This window comes from Corvus kubaryi, unplaced genomic scaffold (genome assembly GCF_017639235.1).
Source record: "Corvus kubaryi isolate FWS band 111438036 unplaced genomic scaffold, C.kubaryi_AGA036_p1.0 37394, whole genome shotgun sequence".
Taxonomy (NCBI): Eukaryota; Metazoa; Chordata; class Aves; order Passeriformes; family Corvidae; genus Corvus; species Corvus kubaryi.
The window spans coordinates 41,200-63,578 of record NW_024581133.1 but is presented as its reverse complement, the minus strand read 5'-3'; the positions used below and the strand labels follow the sequence as shown (position 1 = coordinate 63,578).

Sequence of the window (22,379 nt, the reverse complement as noted above, 5' to 3'; positions counted from 1 at the left end):
GCTGTCTCGTTTTAAAACCTACTAAAAAGCATGATTCTACTTTTGCAGCACGTTCTTTTCACAAGCCTTCCAAAGCCTGCTCTGCAGCTCCTCATGACACACAGCAGAATCTCAGGCCCTGTGGGCTATATCCAAACAGACAATTCTAGAAAACTATCAAATAGAGATTTATAGTCACCTCTTCCATTTCACAGATAAAGAACATTTTAAAAACTACTACTTTAACAGCTCCAACTTGAGTCTACATTTATCCAAACTAAAATTATGAGAATTTTGCTATTAAATTCAGAAGAAACACAATCAAATCAGACAGTACTATCTCCAAACTCTGTTAACACCATCTCTGTACAGAGATGTCTATCCTGACACTGTTCCAAGAAAAAAATATGGAAAAAAATAAGTATTAGTCAGACAGTTCACGCTCTGACAGAAAAGACCTGTCAAGTTGAATCAATGTTAGAGGAGAAAGTCAGTGGAGCATGTGCAGTTACATGCACAGGATCTGATAGTGCTGCATTAGAAAGACTCTGTTGGAAACGGATGATACCAGCAGGGCTAGAACTAACCTGATACCTGTATTTTGGGTCATATTCTGTCACGTATAAAGTTTGGTTTAGAACAAAACTAGTGGGGATGGGGGAGGAGGAATTATGATTAGCCTCTGCAATTAAAAAAAAAAAAAAAAAAACAAGCCACCATAAAAAGACCCCAATTATCCTGCTTTTTGCTATAATTCACATTCCGAATGTTATTAGGCTTCCAAGCAGACTTGGAAAGCACCAGCCATTGGCAATAACTGTAGCAGCAATTCATCTCATACAAACCTTGCATAAAACAGCTTCACAGCACAAGCAATCCCACAACTGTGAGCCTTGAGTGATTCCCTGAAATTCTCAAAATGCACCACCACTCCATGACAGTCACAAAATCACCAGCAGGGATCTCCAGGAGGAAGCTAATTTCCCTCAGCAACTACCAATATAAAATACTGTACTAGCAAGACTGGTGGATACACAAGAGAAAAAACAGAAAACTTGCATTTTTTATTCATAGAAATGAATAAAGTTTTCTTTTCCCCCTACCCAACATACATGCTTTATTGGTCCTTATCACTACTAGCAGCCTTCAGTCCAGTCCAAGTATTTCCTCTCCCCAGTGGTGTTACTGGAAAGAATTGTTTTCTTCCTTTCAGTTCACAGAGCAACCGTTTTCCTTACCGTCTTTGGGCGATAAGAGAACCAAATGAAATATCCCACAGTTAGGAAGATAATGAGCCAGACCTTAAGACAGACTGGGCTGACTTTGGACAACAGCACTTCTCCAGAGAACCTTCATCACCTTTTAATGACACATGCTTAACAGAAGTATTATAAAAATTGTGCAACAGTTGTTTTCAATTTTGCTTTGCATTCTGCTGTTTCTAATTCAAACCTGAAAGGGGCTTACATACTTGAAAGCCTATCCTTTCCAACAAAATAAACTGCTCTTATAAGAGGCATTGCTTCTACTCTTGGAGCTCAACTTACCTGAAAGTATTACTCCAGATTCAGAGTTTTTATCCACTTTGCTATTTATTCCTTTATCCTGTTATCACCTTTCAAACCAATACCTCTGCACAGCTGCAAAACTGGAATCACAAACTCCAAAGTTAATTTGGAATCAGCTACTTGATTTACTTGATGGGTGTAGCAGTGTCCTTACACCCATCCAGTGCTTTATTTGCATATAAAATATCATAAAATATTTCAGCAAGGTGTACTCCTTAAAGTCCTTTCATTCACATATCACATTGACACAAAGAATTATTGCAGAAGTGCAGATTAATTTTCAAAATACCCTTCACAAGTAAATTTTTTTTCAAAATACCCTTCACATAAATTTGACTTTCAATTTAAAAACATTGCTCACATACATACCAACTTCTTTTGTCTACTGCAAACCACAGATTTCTGGAAAATTTTTACTCCTGCTAAATTTGTATCTTCACTGGTGTTTTCTGCCCCTTTGCTACCTTATTACCAGTCTTCACATTGTCTTCCAGAAGTGCCATTTCCTGACACGCTTTATTCTTACCCATTTCTCATCAGTAAAAGTATCAGACATAGGGAAAGAAAATAGTATGAGAAATGGGTTTGCAAACTCAGGAAAATATCACTGCACTGGTTTACATTTTGATATCATCCTCAGGGCCATAGAAGCAAGGACATTTGCCTGGAAGAACTTGTTAGGTCAGCTCCAGAGTGCTGAAATGTGCCAAAATGTCAAAAAGATTCCACCACCCAGTATATGCAAAACTGTCACACACACCCCAAAGCATCCTCAGCCCTTTGAAGCCACACCAACACCAGAGGAAAACAGTATGCTAGTTATATGCCATAAGGCTTATTAGACTGTAAAATAAATCACAGGCACTGAAACTACTTATTACTATAAATCAAAAGTAAATTCTGCTGTTTTATGTATGAAAACACAACAACGTAAGGCTGTTCCAGGAAAGAAAGTCAGGGCTAGGACTTATTCACAAAGCTCCACCGGAGATAAAAGGATCATTAAATCATTAAGTGATCTCAGCTGATTTAACATGGTTCGAGTTAGTCCTGCCTCCTGACAGGTATGCAGTTCTGACTAAGAAAAGAATAAAAGAAATGAGGAAAAGAAATCTCATAACCAGATGCTATACCCAGAGGAAGACTGATTTGGAATATATTTGTATGAATAGAAAAAAAAAGTGTTTCTGCTATAGAAAGCTGCCTTTTAAGTAAGAATTTATCAAACCATGCTGTACTTAGACAACTTTTTTGCCATGTTTGAAGCCAGTGTTGTAAACTCAGATTGTATTTGCAGCACTGGGTGGTATCTACAAAACAGGAGCAAAAGCAAGCTCCAGAGCACTACATATGCCAAGCCCAGAAACTGTTTATCTATAAATACCTAAGTAACCCTTTGCAGGACCAATCACAAGCGCAGAGTACAACAATGCTGCTTTAATATAGAAGGGAATATTTGATGATTAATTATTTAAATCATGAGTTTTAAACATTTTAAATGCAACTTAATTATTTGCTGGGACATCAACAGGGGAAAAAGAGTTGTCATTCTTTATATTCCACCTCTAGTGCCAATTTTGCCTGTTTCTTAAAATTAAATTAATTTCTAACTACCTCTGTTGACTGTGACAGACTGATCTTAGTAATGGTGTTGATCTGCTAGATTATGCTGAAAGCTGACAGACCTATCACTGGTCACTTAGCAGCACAGTAGATACCCGGCAGTATCAGCACAACCAAGAATTCAAAGGCACACAGGGGTTACTGCACGTAATACTTGTTTCTGTAAATGTCAGAAGCTATTTAAGAATTCTTTTATCTCATCATATCTTCTCTTTGAAAGAAAAGGAAATGTGTAACCAAGTGATAAAATAATGTGCTCCCATGTTTAACAATAGTGATAAAACAAACTTACAGTCTGGTTTTAGACATCTGGTCGCTGATGAGAAACTTTGTTAACTGTGAAAATAAACCAGTGTAAGTTGTAGAACACCCTCTCTCCCCAACTCCTTTGTGCAAGAGATGTTAAATTAGAACCCTGAACATGCTGTTCTTTTTTCCATCTTTTTAACTTATGCTTTTAAGACATCCATTTAGCATCACAAATTCTATTCCTACATTTACCTAACATTTAAAATGCATATGGTAGTATATGCTTTTCCCTTGCTGGAAAATACTTGGAACACCCACAAAATTAGTAAAAAGTTTGTGACAAGAAAGAACGGCTGAGAGAAGATGTCTGTGTAAGATTAAGTTTCCAAGAAACCGCAGGCAGAATAGATTTCGTAGAGTTTCAAAGAAAAACCTGTAAGTATAGTAATACATCACCTTGCAGAACTAACTCCAAACACGTATGTGTTATCCTGATGAAAATCTCCTAAGCACCGTCCATGAGGGAAGGAAGCGTTAGAGGAGTCATACAATCAGAAAGCTCAAAATATTCCTGATGCACCTCTAAGAGATAAAAGTTGAGTGACTTTGACAGTTCTAAGCATGTCCTTTATACTTTGCTAGCACCATTAAAAATACCACTTATATATCAATATACTCTAGTTACTTACAGAGCTAGGAAAATCAATAGGTGTTTCTGATAGATTTAGCTTTCTTTAGAGCCAAGGTCATCTAAGTGTAAATTCAACCCAAGCACTGCAAATCAGGCTGAAGGGCCCTTCTGAGCCTTCTTAGCAAGAAGCCTCCCTCAGACAAACATGCACTGTTCAGAAAGGAGCAACAGGTCTGTGGATACTCACATATAAGATTTAAGTCCTGGCTAAGCAGATATAACATTATTATAGTGCTTTCACAATAATTTACCATTTTTAAAGCCTTTTTAAAAAATTTAAACCAGACATGCAATCCCTTTCTCCTCTGTAAAAAGAAACGCACGCTTAAAGCGGTGGGAAACTTGCAGGTGCTACAGCTGCTGCGCAGGAAGGCCCGAGTGGGGTTATTTGTTCGCATTCAGGGCAGCAGCTGTGAAGGGAAGCACATGAGGGGCAGTTCAAAGGCCGAGGCTCCGAACGTCTCGCTTCGATCTCCCGAGTGAGGCCCCTTTGTTAAAGCCCGGGTCGCTGTTTTGGAGGCGCGGGCCGAGTGATAGGGCGGCAGCACCCCGAATTCCCTGCCCGAAACACCATCCTGGAGCTCTGATCAAGCCCTCTGCCGGCCCGGCCCGGCCCGGCCAGGCCAGGCCGAGCCGAGCCACCCCGGCTCGCTGCCCTGCTCGCCTCCCCTGCCGCTTTACCTGCTCGCCTCCCGGCCGCCGGAGCTCCCTAAGCCGCGTCCCGCCGCACCTGCCCTTTTTTGGTCTCCGACCGTGTCTTTTCCGTCAAGGCAACATCACTTCCCGTAAAGCCCGAGGTGGGGGCGGGTTGGGCGGCGCCGCCCCGGCGTGTCCCGGCCCCGCCGCAGCCACCTGGGCGGGGTGAGCGCAGCCCAAGGGCAGCACCGCGCGGTGCTCAGCGGCATTAACCGGGCTGGCTCTTCAGCCCTTCCCTCCTCACCTCTCTGAAAGATCCTGCGCCATTTAGTAAGAATTCATGAGAGGCGAAACAGGTTTTACGGCGAAAATGTGCCGTGCCTGGTTAATGCGCACCACTGTGGGTTTAATGAGTTCTTCCTGCCGCCTGCTGGCTGCCTGCCCTCCCCCGCAAGGGAAGAGTCCTCTTCACTCTCAGCAACTGCCCAATAAACGCTTTCAATCAAGCAGTTTCAAGAATTCAGCAAGCTGTCTTAAGCTCAGTTGCGTCAATAACCCTTTCCACCTGCATCACTTCAGACATCCTCTTTCTTTAGACTTTTCTAATTCAACTGCCATCTTTATGGACAATTCCAGTAGTTACATTTACAAAGGAAGTGCCTACTAGACCTGAACTACACCTCTTCAAAATAAGCTTTTCAATACATAGTGGTATTGTAAAGGACGCTGTTGGAGTCACTGCAGTAGTTCAGTGTTTGCACTGAACTTTTGCGGCAATTTGTGGCATTTCCTCATAGAATCATGGAATAGTTTGGGTTGGAAGGGACCTTAAAGACCATCTAGTTCCAACCCCCTGTCATAGGCAGGGACACCTTCCACTAGACCAGGCTGCTCCAAGCCCCATCCAGCCTGGCCTTGGACACTTCCAGGGATGGGGCATCCACAGCTTCTTTGGGCAACCTGTACCAGAGCCTACCACCCTCACTGTAAAAAATTCCTTCCTAATATCTAATCTAAACCTGCCCTCTTTCAGTTTAAAGCCACTGCCCATGTAATATTATGTTCAAACAGCATTTACTGCACTCTGCACCTCCCAGTCCACCTTCTATTGCTATCCTCCCATCTCAGCTTCCATACCACTGCCTCCAGCTATCACATTGTTGGCTTAAATTATAAAGACACCCAGACAATAGGTTTCTTCCCGCATTCTGTCCAAACAAGATTCTGTGTTAAAACCAAAACCTGACATAAGTTTGTCCCAAGATCTCCTGGGCTTGGCTTCTTTTTAGATTTACTGAAGTCTTGACATATCTACTGATCTGGTTTCCCCAAGTCTCAGATGCTGTTCTGTTGGACTAATCCACACCTATTCCAAGAGCCATGCTGTCTTCCTGAGTTACGCACCGAGGCTCTTCTCCAAGTACAACCCATTTTTCAGGCAGACTCATTTATTAAATATCCACTGTAACCTCACTCTGTCAGGAATGAAAGCTCTGTGTATGCACATGTGGTACGTGTGTGTATGTACCTATGGCCAGGTCTGACTGTAAGCTAAGGGTGAAAAAGCTGGGTGCAGTTCCTCTCTCAACCATTTGCACAACTGCTTTCCCAACTGAGCTGATATATTAAGAACTGAAACCGTGAGAAGCAGAGAAAAATTGTATTTATCACTTGGAGGATCAGATCAGAGGCAATCCAAGAAAACCGATGGAGCACAACCACGCAGGAGCAGCTTTCTTCTTCGAGTTTCCTGATGTTATATAAATTAAGATGTGAAACAGACTTTCAAACATTCAGAATGTCATACATAATTCAACATTCACGTCCCAAAGTCTGGTACCAAACACACAGGTACGCAGCTGCAGCTCCAGCAGGCGAGTGGCTCCAGCCCGTGGCCGGGCTGCAGAGGCGGCTTGGGAGGGACGGTCCCGGCAGGTGACGGTCGCGCCGGCTCCGAGCGGCTCCATCGCTCCCGACGGACGGGGTGTGCGAGGGCCGGGCTGCGAGGCGGTGCCTTGGAACGACTCCCTCAGGGCCTCTTGTCGGGCGCGGCGTCCGGCGGCGGCGCGGCGGGGTCGGCGGAGCCGTGCGGGGCCACGGGCGGCTGGAAGAGCGGCCCGTAGATGTAGAGCCCGCTGGCCACGCCGAGCGCCACGGCCACGGCCACGTGCTGCAGCGGCAGCCGCCCCCTCATGCCGGAAGGCAGCGCCGCCGTGCTCACGGGCACGCGTGGGGCGCGGAGAGCACGGGGCGAGCGCGCACTGACGGCGCGGACCCGGCACGGCTTAGGACCGCGGCCCAGGCCTCCGGCTCGCTACAGGGACCGGACGGAAGTGCCGGCGCTGTCCCGCCCCCCGCGGTCGCGCATGCCCCGGCGGGTGGAGGCGGCCGCGGCACTGCGGGAGCGGATGCCGGGGGTGGTGCGCCTCCGCAAGCGGCGGTCGGTGCTGTACAGCTCGGCCGGCAGGGCCGCCGCGCAGCGAGGTGCCGGTAAGCGGGGGAGGGTCGGGTCGGGTCGGGTCGGGGGGCAGCCAGCGGCCCCCGAGGGACCCGTGACGGACCAGTCTCGCCCCTGCAGGTGCGGCCGCGCCAGCGCCGCTGCTGGCACTCGCCCTGGCGCTGCGGACGTTCAATTGCTTCCTCGTTCAGACCAGCTTCGTCCCGGACGAGTACTGGCAATCGCTGGAGGTGGCGCATCGCATGGTCTTCAAATATCCTTCGCCTGCCGTGGCCCCCGCGCCCTCTTATCGCTGCCCGCGGGCCGGAGAGGACGCGGCCCCCGCGGTGCCATGGGCGGGGGAGCGCTCGGGGACGGCTTTCCATGTAAGGTGTTGGCTTGACACAAACACCCCACCGTTCTGGCCCAAGCGGGCAGAAGGTCTCGACCGAGATGTCTCGGGTGAAACTTTTCGTTTCAGTTGGTCATGATCTGTCCTTAATATTCATAATTATGGTTACCTGACTTGGGAATGGACAAGTAGCCTAAGGGGCTACTCGTACCCACTGATCTTTGCAAGCATGTACAAAGCATTACAGCTGCTGGCTAAGGATAATGTTCAGCTGCTGGTGAGTATAATCAAAAAATGCGCATCTGCTACTAAAATTCAACTTTAAAGCCTTGTATTTAAATACAGTGTATTTTTATTTTTGTCCAGGTAAAATGCAAAGCCTTGAGTCTGGCAATTAGAGATACGTGAGCACAGAGACCCCACTGACTTTGCATGGGGGCAGAACTCATTCATAGATCTCCAGTCACAGCGCTGATGCCTGTGACTGCAGAGGATTGATTATTCTTGGCCTCCATCAATGTCTTGGAGTTTCATACTGATTGTGTTTGCAGCTACATCATAATTGCCCAGTGGTTCAGTTTTCCAAAGTGTTTAGCAATGTATATTTGTACTAAACTCACAACAAATAACTAACAACAGCTCCTTTTGATTTCTATTGGAGATGAATGGCAGATAATTCTACTTGCCATCTCTGAACACTTTCAGTTGAACTTTAGACATTTTTTTTTTGGCAGAAATACTATCCTTACCCAAGGACCTTACTATTTCATTTGTTAAATCATAGAAGGCTATAAAGAATATTCACTAATTCACTATTTTCTTACCTGAACAGTCATTCAGTAATTCAGTAGTGATCTCCTAAAACTTGGAATTTAACTTGGTTTGTTCCAATTTTCTCTCTGCTTACACAGATCTGGGTCCCTAGGCTTGCACAGGCAATGCTGGCTGCTTTTGCTGATGTGAAGCTTTACTCACTAGTGCAGCACCTTGAAAATTCAGAAACAGCAAAGTTTGTGGTGAGTCACAGCCTTTATAAAATTATGCATGTTAATAAACAGTGGTTTTGCAGTGTAAATAAGAACAAAATTTTAAGTCACACCTTGATGAATTACCACCTTCATTTAGGAACTTGTTTTAATGTGTTGTTCATAATTATTTTCAGTTCTTCTGCCAGCTCTGTTCCTGGTTTACATGGTACTCCTGTACCAGAACTCTAACAAACACCATGGAGACTATTCTTACAATTTTTGCTCTTTCCTACTATCCGATAAAAGGTTCCAAGATGGGGAACAGGTGAGAAACTTCTTCCTAGCAGTACTGATGATTTTTGGTTTGGGATGACACCAATCTACTGATACTGTTTAAAATGATAACTTTTTTTCTTAACATGTAAGGCAACCAAAGCCCCCTCATTCATGTAGCAAGAGTTCTGTCTCATGGAAGGAACACTCTGGTATTTCCTCTAAATATTTTTTTAAGGTTATGTTATAGCTGGTATGTAAAATTAACTATTCCCCAGTTTCCTCATGCAGAGTGTGACTTTGTGGGAAGCTTTATTTTAAACTTTAAAGGACTAGAATATGTAGTAACTTGGGAAAAGATAATAAAAGCTTTTTTGGGGTCAGATATCGGTGAATTTGTGGTCACAGTTTTCTTTACCACTCACTATTTTAAAGTACGTACCTCTAGTGAGCAACTCCATTGCTAACAAAGCAATTCTAGAGTTGCAGCCTTCCAAGCAAAACAGGGTTTCTGCACCCAGAGAATAAAAGTTACTTCCAGTATGAAAAAGTTTTGGCCAGAGACATGACAGTTGTTGAAATGTCACTGTCTGCAAAAGAATTGACCAGACCTTTTGATAAGCTTCTGGGTTTTTTATGTTTCTTCCTTCTAGCTGTAAATATTTAGCTTTGGTAGCACTTGCAGTTGTTGTTCGTCCCACTGCTGTTATCCCGTGGATGCCTCTGGTCTTCAGTCATTTTTTGCAAGAACAGAGAAAAGCAGACCTTATCCTACAGAAGTGTATTCCAGTTGGGTGAGTTCTTTCTGAATTTAACTGGGACTGGGACACAGCTACATCTTAAGATTGGTTTTACCACTGCAAAGACAGACAAGCCAAAAAAGCTGATATCATGTAAATAAAAAAGAGAACAAATAGAGTCCTTTTGCAGAAGTTTAAGGAAGTGGCATGTTTTTTTTAAACTGTTATATATGCTGCAAAAAAGCACTAGGAAAGATTTCATGATGGTGAGATATGAGCAGCATTCCAGTTTAATCTGGGATTGTGTCAAGGATACCAGGTGATGGCAAGTAGCCACTGTACAAGGGCCATGAGTATGGATAATCTTAAAAATACTAGGAATAGGAATTTTGGCAGCTATCTGGAGAAGATACAAAAGCAATTCAGGCAATATCAGTGCAACGAACTTTCCATTTTTGCAGATTGGTCACAGTAGGAACCTCTTTAATAATTGACCGTGTGTTTTTTGGTGAGGTAAGCTGTTTTAAACTTGACTTATTAGAAGAAGGTTGGGGTTTAGTATTTTAGCATTGATGGATGTTTCAGACTTGTCTGACTTTTCTTGTTTCTGTGACAGTGTCTGGGCTGTGATCTCTAACTATATCCTAAGCCACAAACCTTTCAACACTGACTTCTCAGTTATTTCAAATGATGGACTGCTACATCAATCAGTCTGCTCAGTCCTCAACAGTTATCAACAAACTACAAATCTACACACTTCTGTGATAATTGCTGAATACAGGAAATCCATGATGAGTCTTAGTGGAAAAAAAAAACCCTGAAGTAGGAGTAAAAATGTATCATTTAAGGCCAGCGATGACTGTAGTTCAGTGCAGCTGTTGGTTCTGACTTTGGATTTGTGTTTAACTTCCCCCCCCCCCCAATCTCCCAGTGGGTACTGGTTCAGCTGAACTTCTTGAAATTCAACGTGCTGCAGAATTTGGCAACGTTTTACGGCTCTCATCCTTGGCATTGGTACTTCACTCAGGGACTCCCAGTCATCTTGGGTCCCCATCTGCCTTTCTTTATTCATGGCTGTGTGCTGGCACCAAGAAGGTACTGCATCTTTCTACTGGCAGTGATTTGGACAGTGCTGGTGTACAGGTAATCCCTCCTAAGTAGAACTACTGCCTCTCACTGGTTGTGTTCTTTGCAAAGCTCATGTCCCCTCCAGAACAAAGCAGCATAGTATTCAGGTTAAGTGATAGAAAACTTGAAACTATTCAAATGCTCCAAGAAATGCAGTCAGTTACAAAACTGTTTCTAGAATTTTGTGTAATACTGCTTCTTGTATTGGCACCAATATGTATCGTTAGAACTGATTAGACCTTTAAAGAATAAAATAATTCATCGTGAAATGCAGTGGAAATTGAAAGAAAAAAAATCCCCAAACCAACACTCAAGCAGATGTTTAAGCAAAACCAAAACTAGTCAGAAAACTGTATTCACTAGAAGCCTGTTAATGAAAACACCATTTCATTTGGTTCTTTAATGCATATCCAGTAAGGTGAGAGGTTCTTAGACCTCTAAAACTTACTCCATTCACAAGTTTACACACAGCTCTTAACTATCATAAGGCTGTATGTCTCATTTTAAGCTCAGAAGTCTAAGAAAAGGTAAGATTTTTCTAAAGCATCAGAATTAACTGTAGATTAAACAGGAGAGACACTTTCAGACAAGAAAAAATACGGCAAATAAATAAATACAAAGCAGTAAATACTATTATACTCAAGTAGTAATAGACTACAGCAAAACAGTAGCAAGACCAGAAATGCCATTTCTTCTTACACTCCAGCTCAAAACTGGAAGTTGGCTTTAGGATTTTTTTACCTTCCTTAGTCATTTGATTCCCAGGACATGAGTGTTGCAATAATCCCCAAAAAAGCCCCAAAAGTTGGCATGGGAAATTGTGTAATGTTGTATTAGCAGGGGCGACTGTTAATTTGCTAGATACAAATGGGCACTTGAATTTTAGCTTTTCATCCACACTATTTATTGTGTCTTATTACAGAAAACAGATTGGTGAAGTACTGGCTAAATTACATCTAGTTGTCAAAGAACCAGACCACTTAATTGTAGTAGCCAGGAATTTTTTCCAGTACTTGGTTTAAACTGACCAAATAATCTTAATTCTAGTATACTTACTATGTTCTTAAAAAGCGACAACTTGGATTTTTATTCTTAACTGCTTCAATACCAAAAGCTTCTTAACACATGCACCTGCTCTTCGAGTCCTCTGTGCTCCTAAACACATTTTGTCAACAGAACTGAAGCACTTAAGTTTTGTGATGTAGCATTGTATGTTTTATTACAGCACACTGAGCCATAAGGAATTCAGGTTCATCTACCCAGTACTGCCATTCTGCATGATTTTTTGTGGTAAGCATTGGTTTCAAATGTCTTGCAACCTTATCTGGATATAACTTTTACCCAGAGAGAGACTGTTAATGGTTAGTGTAGGTATTTGACAAAGGATTCTTAGAATTAGCCTAGCCTTTTCTTACAGCTAGTTAAAAAGAGAAAGAAAAAACATGAGAAGGAGCGAGTGACCATAGCACAGATAGAGAATCCTTAGCAAAAACATGACAACTGTGTCAGTGACTCCTAACTTTTCAGCATTGCCCCCTTAGAATGAATCTTTTTCCTTGCTCCTTTGTAGTATTCCTCCACACAGTACTTTCAAATATGCCTGACAAATGCCTTTAATTATGCAAGAAAAAAATTAAACTACTCTTTTCAGATGTTACAAAGATTCAGATGTTATAAATAAAGATTAAAACTTCTGGAACATGAAGCTGTATAGCTTCAGTTTAAATACAAGTTCAAAACTGATGAATCACTGAACACTGTAGTTTTCTTTAACCTATTTTGCTAGTCTAAACAAAAGTACATCTTATTTCAATAATTTTGCTCTCTGCTAAAATCAAATACATAATAAGCCTTGGCATAGTTCACTAGCAGCAGGATGAACCCGTTCTACCTTACATGCAGAAATATTCCAATCAAACAACAAAAAATACTGAATATCCCTCAGCTTTCATGTCTGTAAGGGAATGAGGTCATCTATACAATTATCAATTCATTATCATCCAGTTGGACACTTAAAAAACTACAGAAGTTACTTCTAATCACTCCATGGTTACGAAGAGGCCTCAATTGCTCAAAACATTATAAAATAAAAGCAGAAAAAAAAACCCCACATAAATTTCAAAGTAATTTCCAAGCAGACAAACATAAGCCAAGTGTGTTTCTCAAAAGCAGTAAAAAAAAAAATGCCCATAATAGAATGTTACCAATTTTATTTAAACCACAAACTGATTTGTGGACTTCATCCAAGATACAATTTGGCAGAACTGACCAACTGAAGACTAATTTAATTTGCTTGTTACTGATTTCTGGAACATGCCTTGTAGCTTGTTTTCTGTGATTCAGTACAGGTGTCACAAAGCTACATAAAATATTTTTCTCATGATACTGACAAGCACATGACTTGAAAAGGGTTTTCAGACTGGCTGCAACATGAAGCTGGTGTCTGTGCCATGTTCATTGTCTGTGCCATCTTCATCTAAGGGGCTTCTGCAACGATCTCCCCCCAGAAGAAATGCCTTTTCCCATTATTAGCTCCTTCAAGAAAAGTGGGGGAAAGCGGCGGTGATTGGAGATGGGAAAAAAGTGGAGGAATACGCTCTTTCAAGGCCAGAAGCTCAAACTTTAATAACAGTAAAGGAATGCTGTAGTTTTCAGCATTTTGGAGAAAAAGAATACCACAGCCATGCATGTGTAGTTACCATTTATTCTGGCTCTACCTGGACTTGCATGAATCAGAACACATCAGTAAATTGCCATATATCATTCGTCCAAACTATTGAATGGACTGTTTTTCACTAGAAGAAATTAAAGAGACAAAGCACTTCATATTTCTGTACTTGAGGAGACAGATGGGGGCTTAAGATTTACCTTGTTAAATCCAAAAATTAAAAGGGCCAAGTCTAACCTCTGAATTTCCATTCAAAGAGTAAAAACTCAACACTGTAGTAAAGTATCTCAAAGCAAAGTATTGTTATTGACTGAGTAATGGTTTCCACTATATTAGGGTACTTTCAAAAATCTGTGAATTGTTTATCTCCCAAACTTACTGAAATGTTTTTATAGGATATTCTTTGAAACACCTGAAAGCATGGAAGAAATCTGCAGCAAGTTTCCTGCTCTTATCCAATTTACTTCCAGCCCTGTACACAGGCTTGGTTCACCAGCGAGGCACTCTGGATGTTATGAGTCACATCCAGCAGCTCTGCAATAACCCTCACCAGTCAAAAGCTTTTGTCTTCATCCTGATGCCGTGCCATTCTACTCCATTTTACAGGTATTAATAGAGTTAATAGTGCACTACATTAAAATCCAAACACTTAATCAGAAATCAAGATTTCTTTTTTCCGAGGCTTAATAAATTGAGGTAGATAAATGTATTTTTGTTTTGATTTTTCATACAGTTCATATAAAGTGAATAGGGGACATAAGCCAAATGCTTATAGCACAGAATAAAATTCAGTATCTAAGCTTTATTCATTTTGTAAAGTAGCTTTGTATGAGGATATGCAGTAAGTCTAACAACTTCAAGTATGTCACACTGCTTCATTATGGTAACATTTGTAGCAGAACTAAACACTAATTGTTACAATCAAAATGAATTAATTTTACCTTTACTTCTGCTGCTAGGCAGTAAAGAAACGTAATTACGACATAGAGTGACTGAGGTCACTGCAAAAGGTTAGCAGTAGATCCTGGCAACTAAACAAAACGTTAAAGCAGATATAAATAGTGAAGCTGATATGGAAAAGTACCTTTTTAAGAAACCGATGTTCTGTAGATGGTATTTTTATTAAGATAAATGTATTTTCTGTTAACTGCTAACAACAGCGTCCCAGCAGTTTGGAGCTGAATCTGCTTGTTCTACATTGCTTTCATATGAAGTACTGAAGGGAAGAAACTACTACTGTGAGGGAAAAAATTTAATCTTTTGGTTTTGACTGAGGTATCTTTTAAAGTGATGAGTCATTTCAAATCTCTGATACTGGTCAGTTTATCACAAAATGTGTGGTTTTGGTTTTCTCCCTAGTCATGTTCACTGTCCTCTAAAAATGAGATTCCTTCAGTGTCCCCCAAACCTAACTGGCAACGAGAGCTACGTTGATGAAGCAGATGTGTTTTATTCTAACCCACTTGGCTGGCTGCATAAGGAGTTTGACAATGACACGTTATTACCCAGTCACTTGATTCTCTTCAGTGTGCTAGAACAGGTATGGTAACTGCAAGCTGAAACAAACTACTTCTGAGGATAAGTTACAAAATAAATTAGGGAAGAGTGATAGTTAAAATCTTTGAAAATTGTTGTCCACAACTTTTTAAAACACAGCTTATATTAAAATTGAACCCTCTACTCTGTAATAAGAGTATTGATATGTTACAGTGGGGATAACATTGATATCGTTCCAGTAATATATATTTAATGTTTACATATGCCCTCTCCTCTGTGCGAATTCTATGCACCACAAAGTAATGTTTTATGGAATTCTTCTCAATCCATATTAAAACAAATGTGCCATTTGTTCCCAGGAATTGCACTTTCAAGTAAGGAACAATAAAAAGCAAAACCACCTGCAGTCACAGTACCTTTTAACCCCTCAAATCTTTAATGAAGATCCATGCACTCAAACAACGGTGGCTGGTGAATATCCACACCGGACAGAATCAAACAGGATAGGTACTTCTTTTTCTAGCAGGCTTTCCTAAAATAAAGGATAAAGCTTCCCAGGGACAGTTGAATTGATAGTTTTCAGGAGACTTTGGAACACTATTGTTATGCTTCCAGCTGTATTTTCTTACTGTGGAAATTAATTTATGTTCATTTACAGGAAATATCACCATTTCTAGCTTTAAGGGGCTATGAGAAAACAGCCACTGTCTTTCATACTCATGTACCTCAAGGACGAGTTGGAAGCCACATCTACATCTACAGGAGAAAAACTGAAATGAATGATCCCTGAAGATCAGTGTCTAGACCTCAGACCTAATGAGATCAATTTTGCATAGCAGTAGCTATGCTTAGAAGACTTCGTACTGCAGAAAGGAGAGAGCAGTGAGCCTGAAGCTGGGGAAGTCAAATCGGAAGTCCCATTAGGCAGCCAGTGGCTGCCTGGAAACACATAACCCTCCTCCTGAAGGCAACTTGAGTAGCAGTAGGGCAGGGTGGGGTTGCTGATCTTCCTTACAACACTAGAAAACATTGGGAAGACCAAAGTTACCATATGAATACTTAAGCAATAAAATACAGACAAGGGTGGACCATTTTTATGGAACTGTACAGCTGTGCTGAGTTTGTTTTATAAATAAAGACTTTTACCCACAATGTCTCTTTATTTTTCTTCTACAATATGCAGATATGCAAGACATTTCAAGTGTTTAAATCAGCACACTGATTAGAATGTAGCACAGCAAATTCTTCACAATTCAACAGGCTCTTGAACCACCCCCCAAAGACAGGAAGCAAATATAAGGTTACAAAACACTAGCAAATACATTACCACGATGTAGACCTATTTTTTGAAGGATGAGATGAAGTTAGTATATCAAACATTGGAGTTAGTAGTTGGTACATTATGCATGGCTCAAGCTTTAACTACTCTAATGGAATGCAATTAAGCATATTTTTCATACACAGGTCATTGCATGCCTAGTTTCTGCAACAATACTGCTGGCACCCAAACTATCTTCACTTCCAAAGAACAGTTAAAGCAACAGTACAGAATATGCAAATTAGAAAGCCTGACTTCTGCCTGTTAACAAAAATGTGTAAAAATCAAATTATTCAGAAAAAACCTTGCATCTCACTGCTTTGTTGAAAAACTATCAGTTTACAGAGAGTATGTGAATTTTAATCTTATTTTTAAAATAAATTACTCAATATTTTGGATCAAAGGGTAGTTGCCCCAATTCTATTTCAAGATTTGCCATGTATCTTCCATTAGTGCGACCATGTTTATGCCATTTACCTTCTCTTTTATTACGGTGTTGGTACTTCTGAGCTTGTTTTTCGTGTCTGGAATTTTCAGTTTGTGTAAAAGGTCTTTTAGGTCGACTGCAAGGAGTAAACAAAAGCTTATTACTACTAAAAGCATTTTGAAACACAATTACATTTTCAAGTACAGCTTTTAGCATGCTGAGGTTCAGGGAAAACAAAATTAGTATTAAGTAGTCCTTTAGCTTGTAAGAAAAATAGAGGAGGCATTTGTTTGTTTAAATCATCAATAAGATGGTGTATATAAAAGAAATGCTTTCTAAAAATAAAAAATGCAGCTGCTGTCACAAACTTCTGTATAACACTATCAGTAAAAGAATTTGAAAGGGTTTTTCTGCAAACTGAAATTCTCACAAATTAGGTATTTAAAAATAAAGTTCACTTAACAGTAAATTAGGAAGATGGACTATAAATAAAATCATAAACCTTATGTGTTTGCCAAAACCATATTAAAAAGGCTACTGGGTAGCTGTTAATAGGACTGTCACCCTCATGGTTCAGTTTTCAATAAGAGAAAGTGCTACCTCACGTAATATTTAGTAACCCCAAAGTAGTTAATAATTCAGACTTCCAGCTGCAGGAAAAGGTATGAAATGATAAATAATTCAAGTGTAAATCTGTAAAGACCTGAGAACACCTTTAGATCCAGGAAAGGAACATAGGAAACAATCCACACCAAGGGCCATTGTAAGCAAGTCTGAACAAAATTTAGGCAGGGTCAGGATCTGAATTAAAGCCTGCTGTGTGATGAGCTCTGCTCTGGGCATACAGACTGACCCAATATTACACTGATCTACAGGAGAGTAGTGAAATGTATCTGCCAGAACAGGACTCGGAGACACCTCAAATATACTAAAAACCTCATTCAGCAAAGAACAACAAGGAAGTCCTAGTTAATTCTCCAAGAGAGTTGTTCATTCCATCAGATGGGCAATCAGAGCTGTTCAGTCTAAGGAAATCCTACTGGCAGTGACAGTTTTCTAAAGAACCCAGCAGAAACATCAGATTGTGCTATGTACACACACAAAATTTATGTAAAACGTACTACAGATCCACTTTATATAACACAATCTAATATTGCCATTAAGTCCTTCAGAAATTCTTTTAGCATATGTGTGTGTATATATATCTACACACACACATACATACGCATACCTGCTCTAAGACAATCCATTACAACAAGGACATTAGTTGTCTTTATGAAAACCACTTCTTTGTGTTACCAAGTTCAGGAAACATGGAAACAAACCTGGGTCCATACTGGGGTGAATTATCGTGACGGAAGTAGTATCCGTAGACGTATTTGTCCAAATCCTCAAAAACCTTTTCATTATTACTTTGGTATTCCTTCATATCTTCCAGGTAATCCTTGACATCATTAACAAAATCAGTGAACAGCATCTGGTCGTGTATAAATAATCCATTATGAAAAAACTTATTGATAAAATTTTCTAGTTCTCTCCAATGATGAAAGTTATGTACAACTTGCTGCAAATACTTTCTCATTAGCCGATTAAATTCATCCACCCTGATGGGATCCGAAACTCTATTAAAGAGACTAATGAATTCTTGATGAGCGCATTCAAAAATACCAGAGCAGCCCTTTAGGGCAAACTGATGTTTTCTATTACACAAATGATCATTGAGACATTTCTGGGAATTCGAATCTTTTTCAAATGCTGTAAAATGATGTTTTCTTCCATTTCTGGATTCTTTTGGCATGTGAGGTCCCCTGTAATGCATGTGCTTCAGATTCTCGTAGGAGTTATGGTCTCGGTAAAAAGTTCGAGCTTTCTTGCTTGCCTCATATCTTTTATCACTCGATGACTTCTCCTTTTCATCAAAGATGTTTTTTGTGGTATCTTTGAAGTGTCTGAACGTAGACTTTACAGAATCAGAGAATTTTTTCAAGTTTTCTTTCACTGCTTCTTTAGCCTGCTTAATCTTTTCTTTATGGTGTCTTACAAACTCTTTTGTGGAATTTTTCATAGCATCAAAAGTTTCTTTAACTGAACCAAAAAACGTCTCCTTTGATTTCTTTCTACTCTTACTTTGCCCTTTAGCACCTTTCTTTTGTCCATTTTCATTAATTTCTTCTTTTTCAGTTTGGTCTTTTGCTTCAACATACAGCTTCTCCCATAAGTCAGAGCGTTGTTGCTCAAAGTTTAGCTTTTTTTCCAGTTCTACCAGTCTTCCTCGCAGAGTTTCTATTTCTTGATTTTCTCTTAATGTCTCATCATCATCAGTAGCACTGTCAGGTGTTTGACGAGAACTTAACTGTTCTAGTTCTTTTTTCAGAGCTTCTGTAACATGACGTTCTTTGTCCAGTTCTCGCCTTAACATCTGTGCCTCTGCAAAGAGTGTTTCCTTTTGCCTGAGAAAATTGCTGTTTCTTTGCTTTTCTTCTTCCAAATGCTCCCTTAGTTTCTGATTTTCTATTACAATAGATTCAGTGCTACTACCTTTATCTTCTAAGTTTCTAATTTGTTGTCTTAGCTTCCTTAATTCTTCCTGAAGTGAGGCCAAAGCTTTTTCTTCCTTCTCTAGAGATTCTCTTAAGTGCTGATTTTCTGCAGCAAGATTTTTTTTTTGAGAATCAAAGGATTTCTTCTCCACCTCAGTAAAGGTCAAACATGTGGCAAGATCTCCCTTGAGTGACTAAAAGAAACAAAAAGAAAATAAGCAAAAATACTACAATGAGAATTGTAATACTAGCTAGAAAGATGAAAAACCAAGGTAGTTCAAACAGAGCTTACTTGTCATTTTGGATGCAGTGAAACATGCACAGCAAGATGCAAAAATAGAGCTGGTTTGTTTATCTCAGTTCAGTTTGTTTATCACACACTTTGTTGGCAACAAAGACCACGTGAGAAACTCCCCCTTCCAGCCAGAGGTCATCACCCCTCACTTGTATTGATTTAACTAGCTAAAGGATAGTCAGTTGGGTACATGAACTGCAACATCTTAAAAGGAAATCAAAATGTGCATGTTTGCTGTTGATTTATGTTCAGCAAACTGGATTTACAGATCACAAAAATAAATTAGCAGAAGCAAAGGCATTTAGCAGTTGGGGCAGAAATTCACACACTGATTTTGAACCAAATTCGTTGCTGAAAATACATGTTCATGTAACTATATACTAACAAAAAAGGAGCTCCCCAGTCTGTTGGCATCATTGACAAGCTCTAGAGCATACTGAATTAATACTGAATTACGTACAAATGCTGCTAACAGCCACATAAAAGAAAACCTAAAAAAAAAAAAAAAACGCACAAAGTACTCCCTAATCTTCTCTCTGGATGATGTAACAGTAAAAAACGAGAAGTACAGGTTAAGTATTTAAAAAATTAATAACCACTGATAATTTAGAAAGCAAATTCACAAAACCTGTAGGTTCAACATGTTTTTACAAGCATTTTCTATTTCAGCTGTCTTCATCAATGACAACCCAGCACTATATCACAGGGAAACAGTCTCCGTGTCCAGATAACTCCTAGACTACAGACATAAACCCCAGTATGTTTAAACACCTTCCAAGAGCAAATTCAATCAACATAAATCTTTGTCAAGAATTCAGGGGAAAGTTCTCTGAAAGAACTTACTAAAGACAAAAATTTCATGGGTTTGTGTGAGAAATTAATTTCACTTTGTGTAAAGTACACACATAATGACAGAATTATGCAATGACTTCCAGCTAAGCTCACCTACCCCCACTTTGTGGTGCACTTGATCTCCACGCTCTTGTTGGCACTGGTAAAGGTCATCTTTCATATCTTTTAATTCACGTGTCTTTGTCACCAGCTGCTGCCGTTTCTGGATCTGCACTGTACCTACAAAGATAAAAAAGTTTCTTTCGATAGACTAACTTAGAGTAAGCAGTTAGAAGAACAGAGGAATCTAAACATCATCTTAATTCTCTCTGCAAATTCAAAAGCCTTCCTACCTTGCCATTTCTGCCTAGTCCTTACCAGTAACAATTTAGCTGTAGCAAAATTGTTTCTTCCAATGATAAAGAATTTCCCAGACGCAAAAATTTGCTGCTATACTGTTTTTTCACTACTAACAAATAAAGCAATTTTGTAACACTACATAGAAATAAGTTAGATCCAAACCAACAAAAGTTATGCAAGAAAGAATATGTGTGACTTCTTTGTAATCTTTTTAGTAACATGCAAGTCAACCAGGATAAAAGGGAGGCTGTTGGTCCATGCTTTATCCACTTCAGAACTACAACCTTGGCTGTTAATTGAAGTTACATGAATAAGAGGGTTTTAGCACAGTATTTAAATTTTCATGCAGAAATACAATCATTATGCACTGCTCGTAAAGCAGCAAGTACTGCTGGCCCTGTCTTGTCCTTCTTATCCATAAGCAAAGGCTGCAGAGTAAGCAAATATCCTGTTTTTCAATTGTCAGACAAAGGCTGAGACACCCTGGTTTTCAGAAAAAGTATCTTCGCTGCACTAGACACCGATTCTTTTTGTCAAGAACAGCTTCTTGACTGGTACTTCCTTAACTATACACCTGGTCTCTAAATTCTAACGCTGATGTAGTTTTTATATATTTGCTTTTAAGATTCCCTTGAATCGACTCTAGAGAAGAAGGCAACAGCAATTTTTAGGTATTTCTTTCAAGACCAATGGAGCATATTCAGAGTTCTATTCCTGTATTTAAAGGCAGGAGGAGATGTATTGTTAAACAGAAGAAATACTATAAATACACTTACAGTGATGAATGTTTTGTGCTTTCTTAATTTTTATTTAATCTATTGTCAAGTGCGACCTTAAAAAAAGACAGTTGTATATTTCACCAAGTTGAACTTCAATAGTTCAATTCACCTAAGGGATGGCAATGTTTTTACAGCAACAATTTTAAGTCTGCAGAGTCCTAGTAAACACTTACTGGAAGCACAGATCCCTTCATAAATGAAATATACTGACAGTAAACTTGGTTTTAGTATTTATCTTTTATAGATACTTTTGAGGAAGCCCATCGATCCTAACAATCTAAAGCCTGCATCTGAAAAATCATCATTCAGTGTTAAGGGTTCATGTTAGGTAGAACCTGAATTACAGAAAAACACTTAAAGCTCTCTTTCTCTTCTTATTAAAAATCATAATTTAGGTAGAGTAAGCAAAAATGACATTTAGCAACACTGAAGATGAACATACTGAGGTGCCCTTCCTCAGTAATTGGTCTGTGTTTCCAGCTGGTACTCTAAGTCACAGTATCCTTCAGATTCTTTAAGTAACCAATCCAAATCCCTAGCATTATAGCCATAGTTCCCCTTTCGGTTTCTGGTTAAAGAAAAAAATTAAATATTTTAATATCCATAAGGAGACATTTTTCTGGCAAGGACTTACTACCCTAATTTAAGCTTTACTTGTTAACCTGAAAAGTTTGCCCTCTTTCAGTTCTCCTTCCTAGAGCATCATAGAGCCAGTTAACTCAGTTTAATACTGACTAGGATACACTTACTGATTCAAATCTAATCCTAGTTGCTTTCTACATCTCTAAAAGGCTTAAGGGGGTCCTGAAACTCTAGTTAAAAGAAAAACACTATCCTGATATTGACCCAAAGAAAGTAATTTTATAAAAAGTAACCCTTTCCAATCCTCTTACATGACAATTAGCCTAACATTAGAAGATTGCTGTGGGAAACATTCATTCCAGGCGGAATCACAAAAATACAAAGTAGTCCTCTAGGAAGATGAACTTTTCTCTGCAAGTTTGTGTTTAAAAAAAAAAA

General features: G+C 39.8%; 3 protein-coding genes across 10 annotated transcripts in view; 1 reads left to right on the top strand and 2 right to left on the bottom strand.

The window, feature by feature from the left end:
* Positions 1 to 4,923, bottom strand: part of RAB27A (RAB27A, member RAS oncogene family) — a 31,219-nt gene extending 26,296 nt beyond the window's left edge. Inside the window, exons 1-2 of one of the 3 annotated variants that reach the window (XM_042039273.1) lie at positions 4,792 to 4,923; positions 3,876 to 4,001 (exon numbers count right to left, since the gene is read on the bottom strand). The gene's annotated coding sequence lies outside the window, so the exon portion shown is untranslated. The remainder of the gene's footprint in view (positions 1 to 3,875; positions 4,002 to 4,791) is intronic. The other 2 variants (XM_042039274.1, XM_042039272.1) reach the window with 2 other exon arrangements.
* Positions 4,924 to 6,938: 2,015 nt separating this feature from the next.
* PIGB (phosphatidylinositol glycan anchor biosynthesis class B) lies at positions 6,939 to 15,961 on the top strand. The gene is made up of 12 exons (XM_042039756.1): positions 6,939 to 7,236; positions 7,325 to 7,457; positions 7,695 to 7,812; positions 8,447 to 8,551; positions 8,698 to 8,828; positions 9,430 to 9,570; positions 9,978 to 10,029; positions 10,448 to 10,659; positions 11,870 to 11,934; positions 13,708 to 13,918; positions 14,672 to 14,852; positions 15,468 to 15,961. Exons 1-12 carry the CDS (start codon positions 6,939 to 6,941, stop codon positions 15,597 to 15,599), a joined length of 1,779 nt encoding a protein of 592 aa, XP_041895690.1. The 3' UTR covers positions 15,600 to 15,961.
* The window catches only part of CCPG1 (cell cycle progression 1), a 22,810-nt gene continuing 15,653 nt past the window's right edge, over positions 15,223 to 22,379 (bottom strand). For 4 of the 6 annotated variants that reach the window (XM_042039750.1, XM_042039753.1, XM_042039752.1 and 1 more), the window contains 3 exons: positions 20,339 to 20,460; positions 17,880 to 19,288; positions 15,950 to 16,690 (listed from right to left, as the gene is read on the bottom strand). In XM_042039750.1, coding sequence (XP_041895684.1) covers positions 16,513 to 16,690; positions 17,880 to 19,288; positions 20,339 to 20,460 — 1,709 coding nt within the window. In that variant the 3' untranslated portion in view covers positions 15,950 to 16,512. Of the gene's footprint in view, positions 15,342 to 15,459; positions 15,829 to 15,949; positions 16,691 to 17,879; positions 19,289 to 20,338; positions 20,461 to 22,379 lie in introns of those variants that run through there. The other 2 variants (XM_042039754.1, XM_042039755.1) reach the window with 2 other exon arrangements.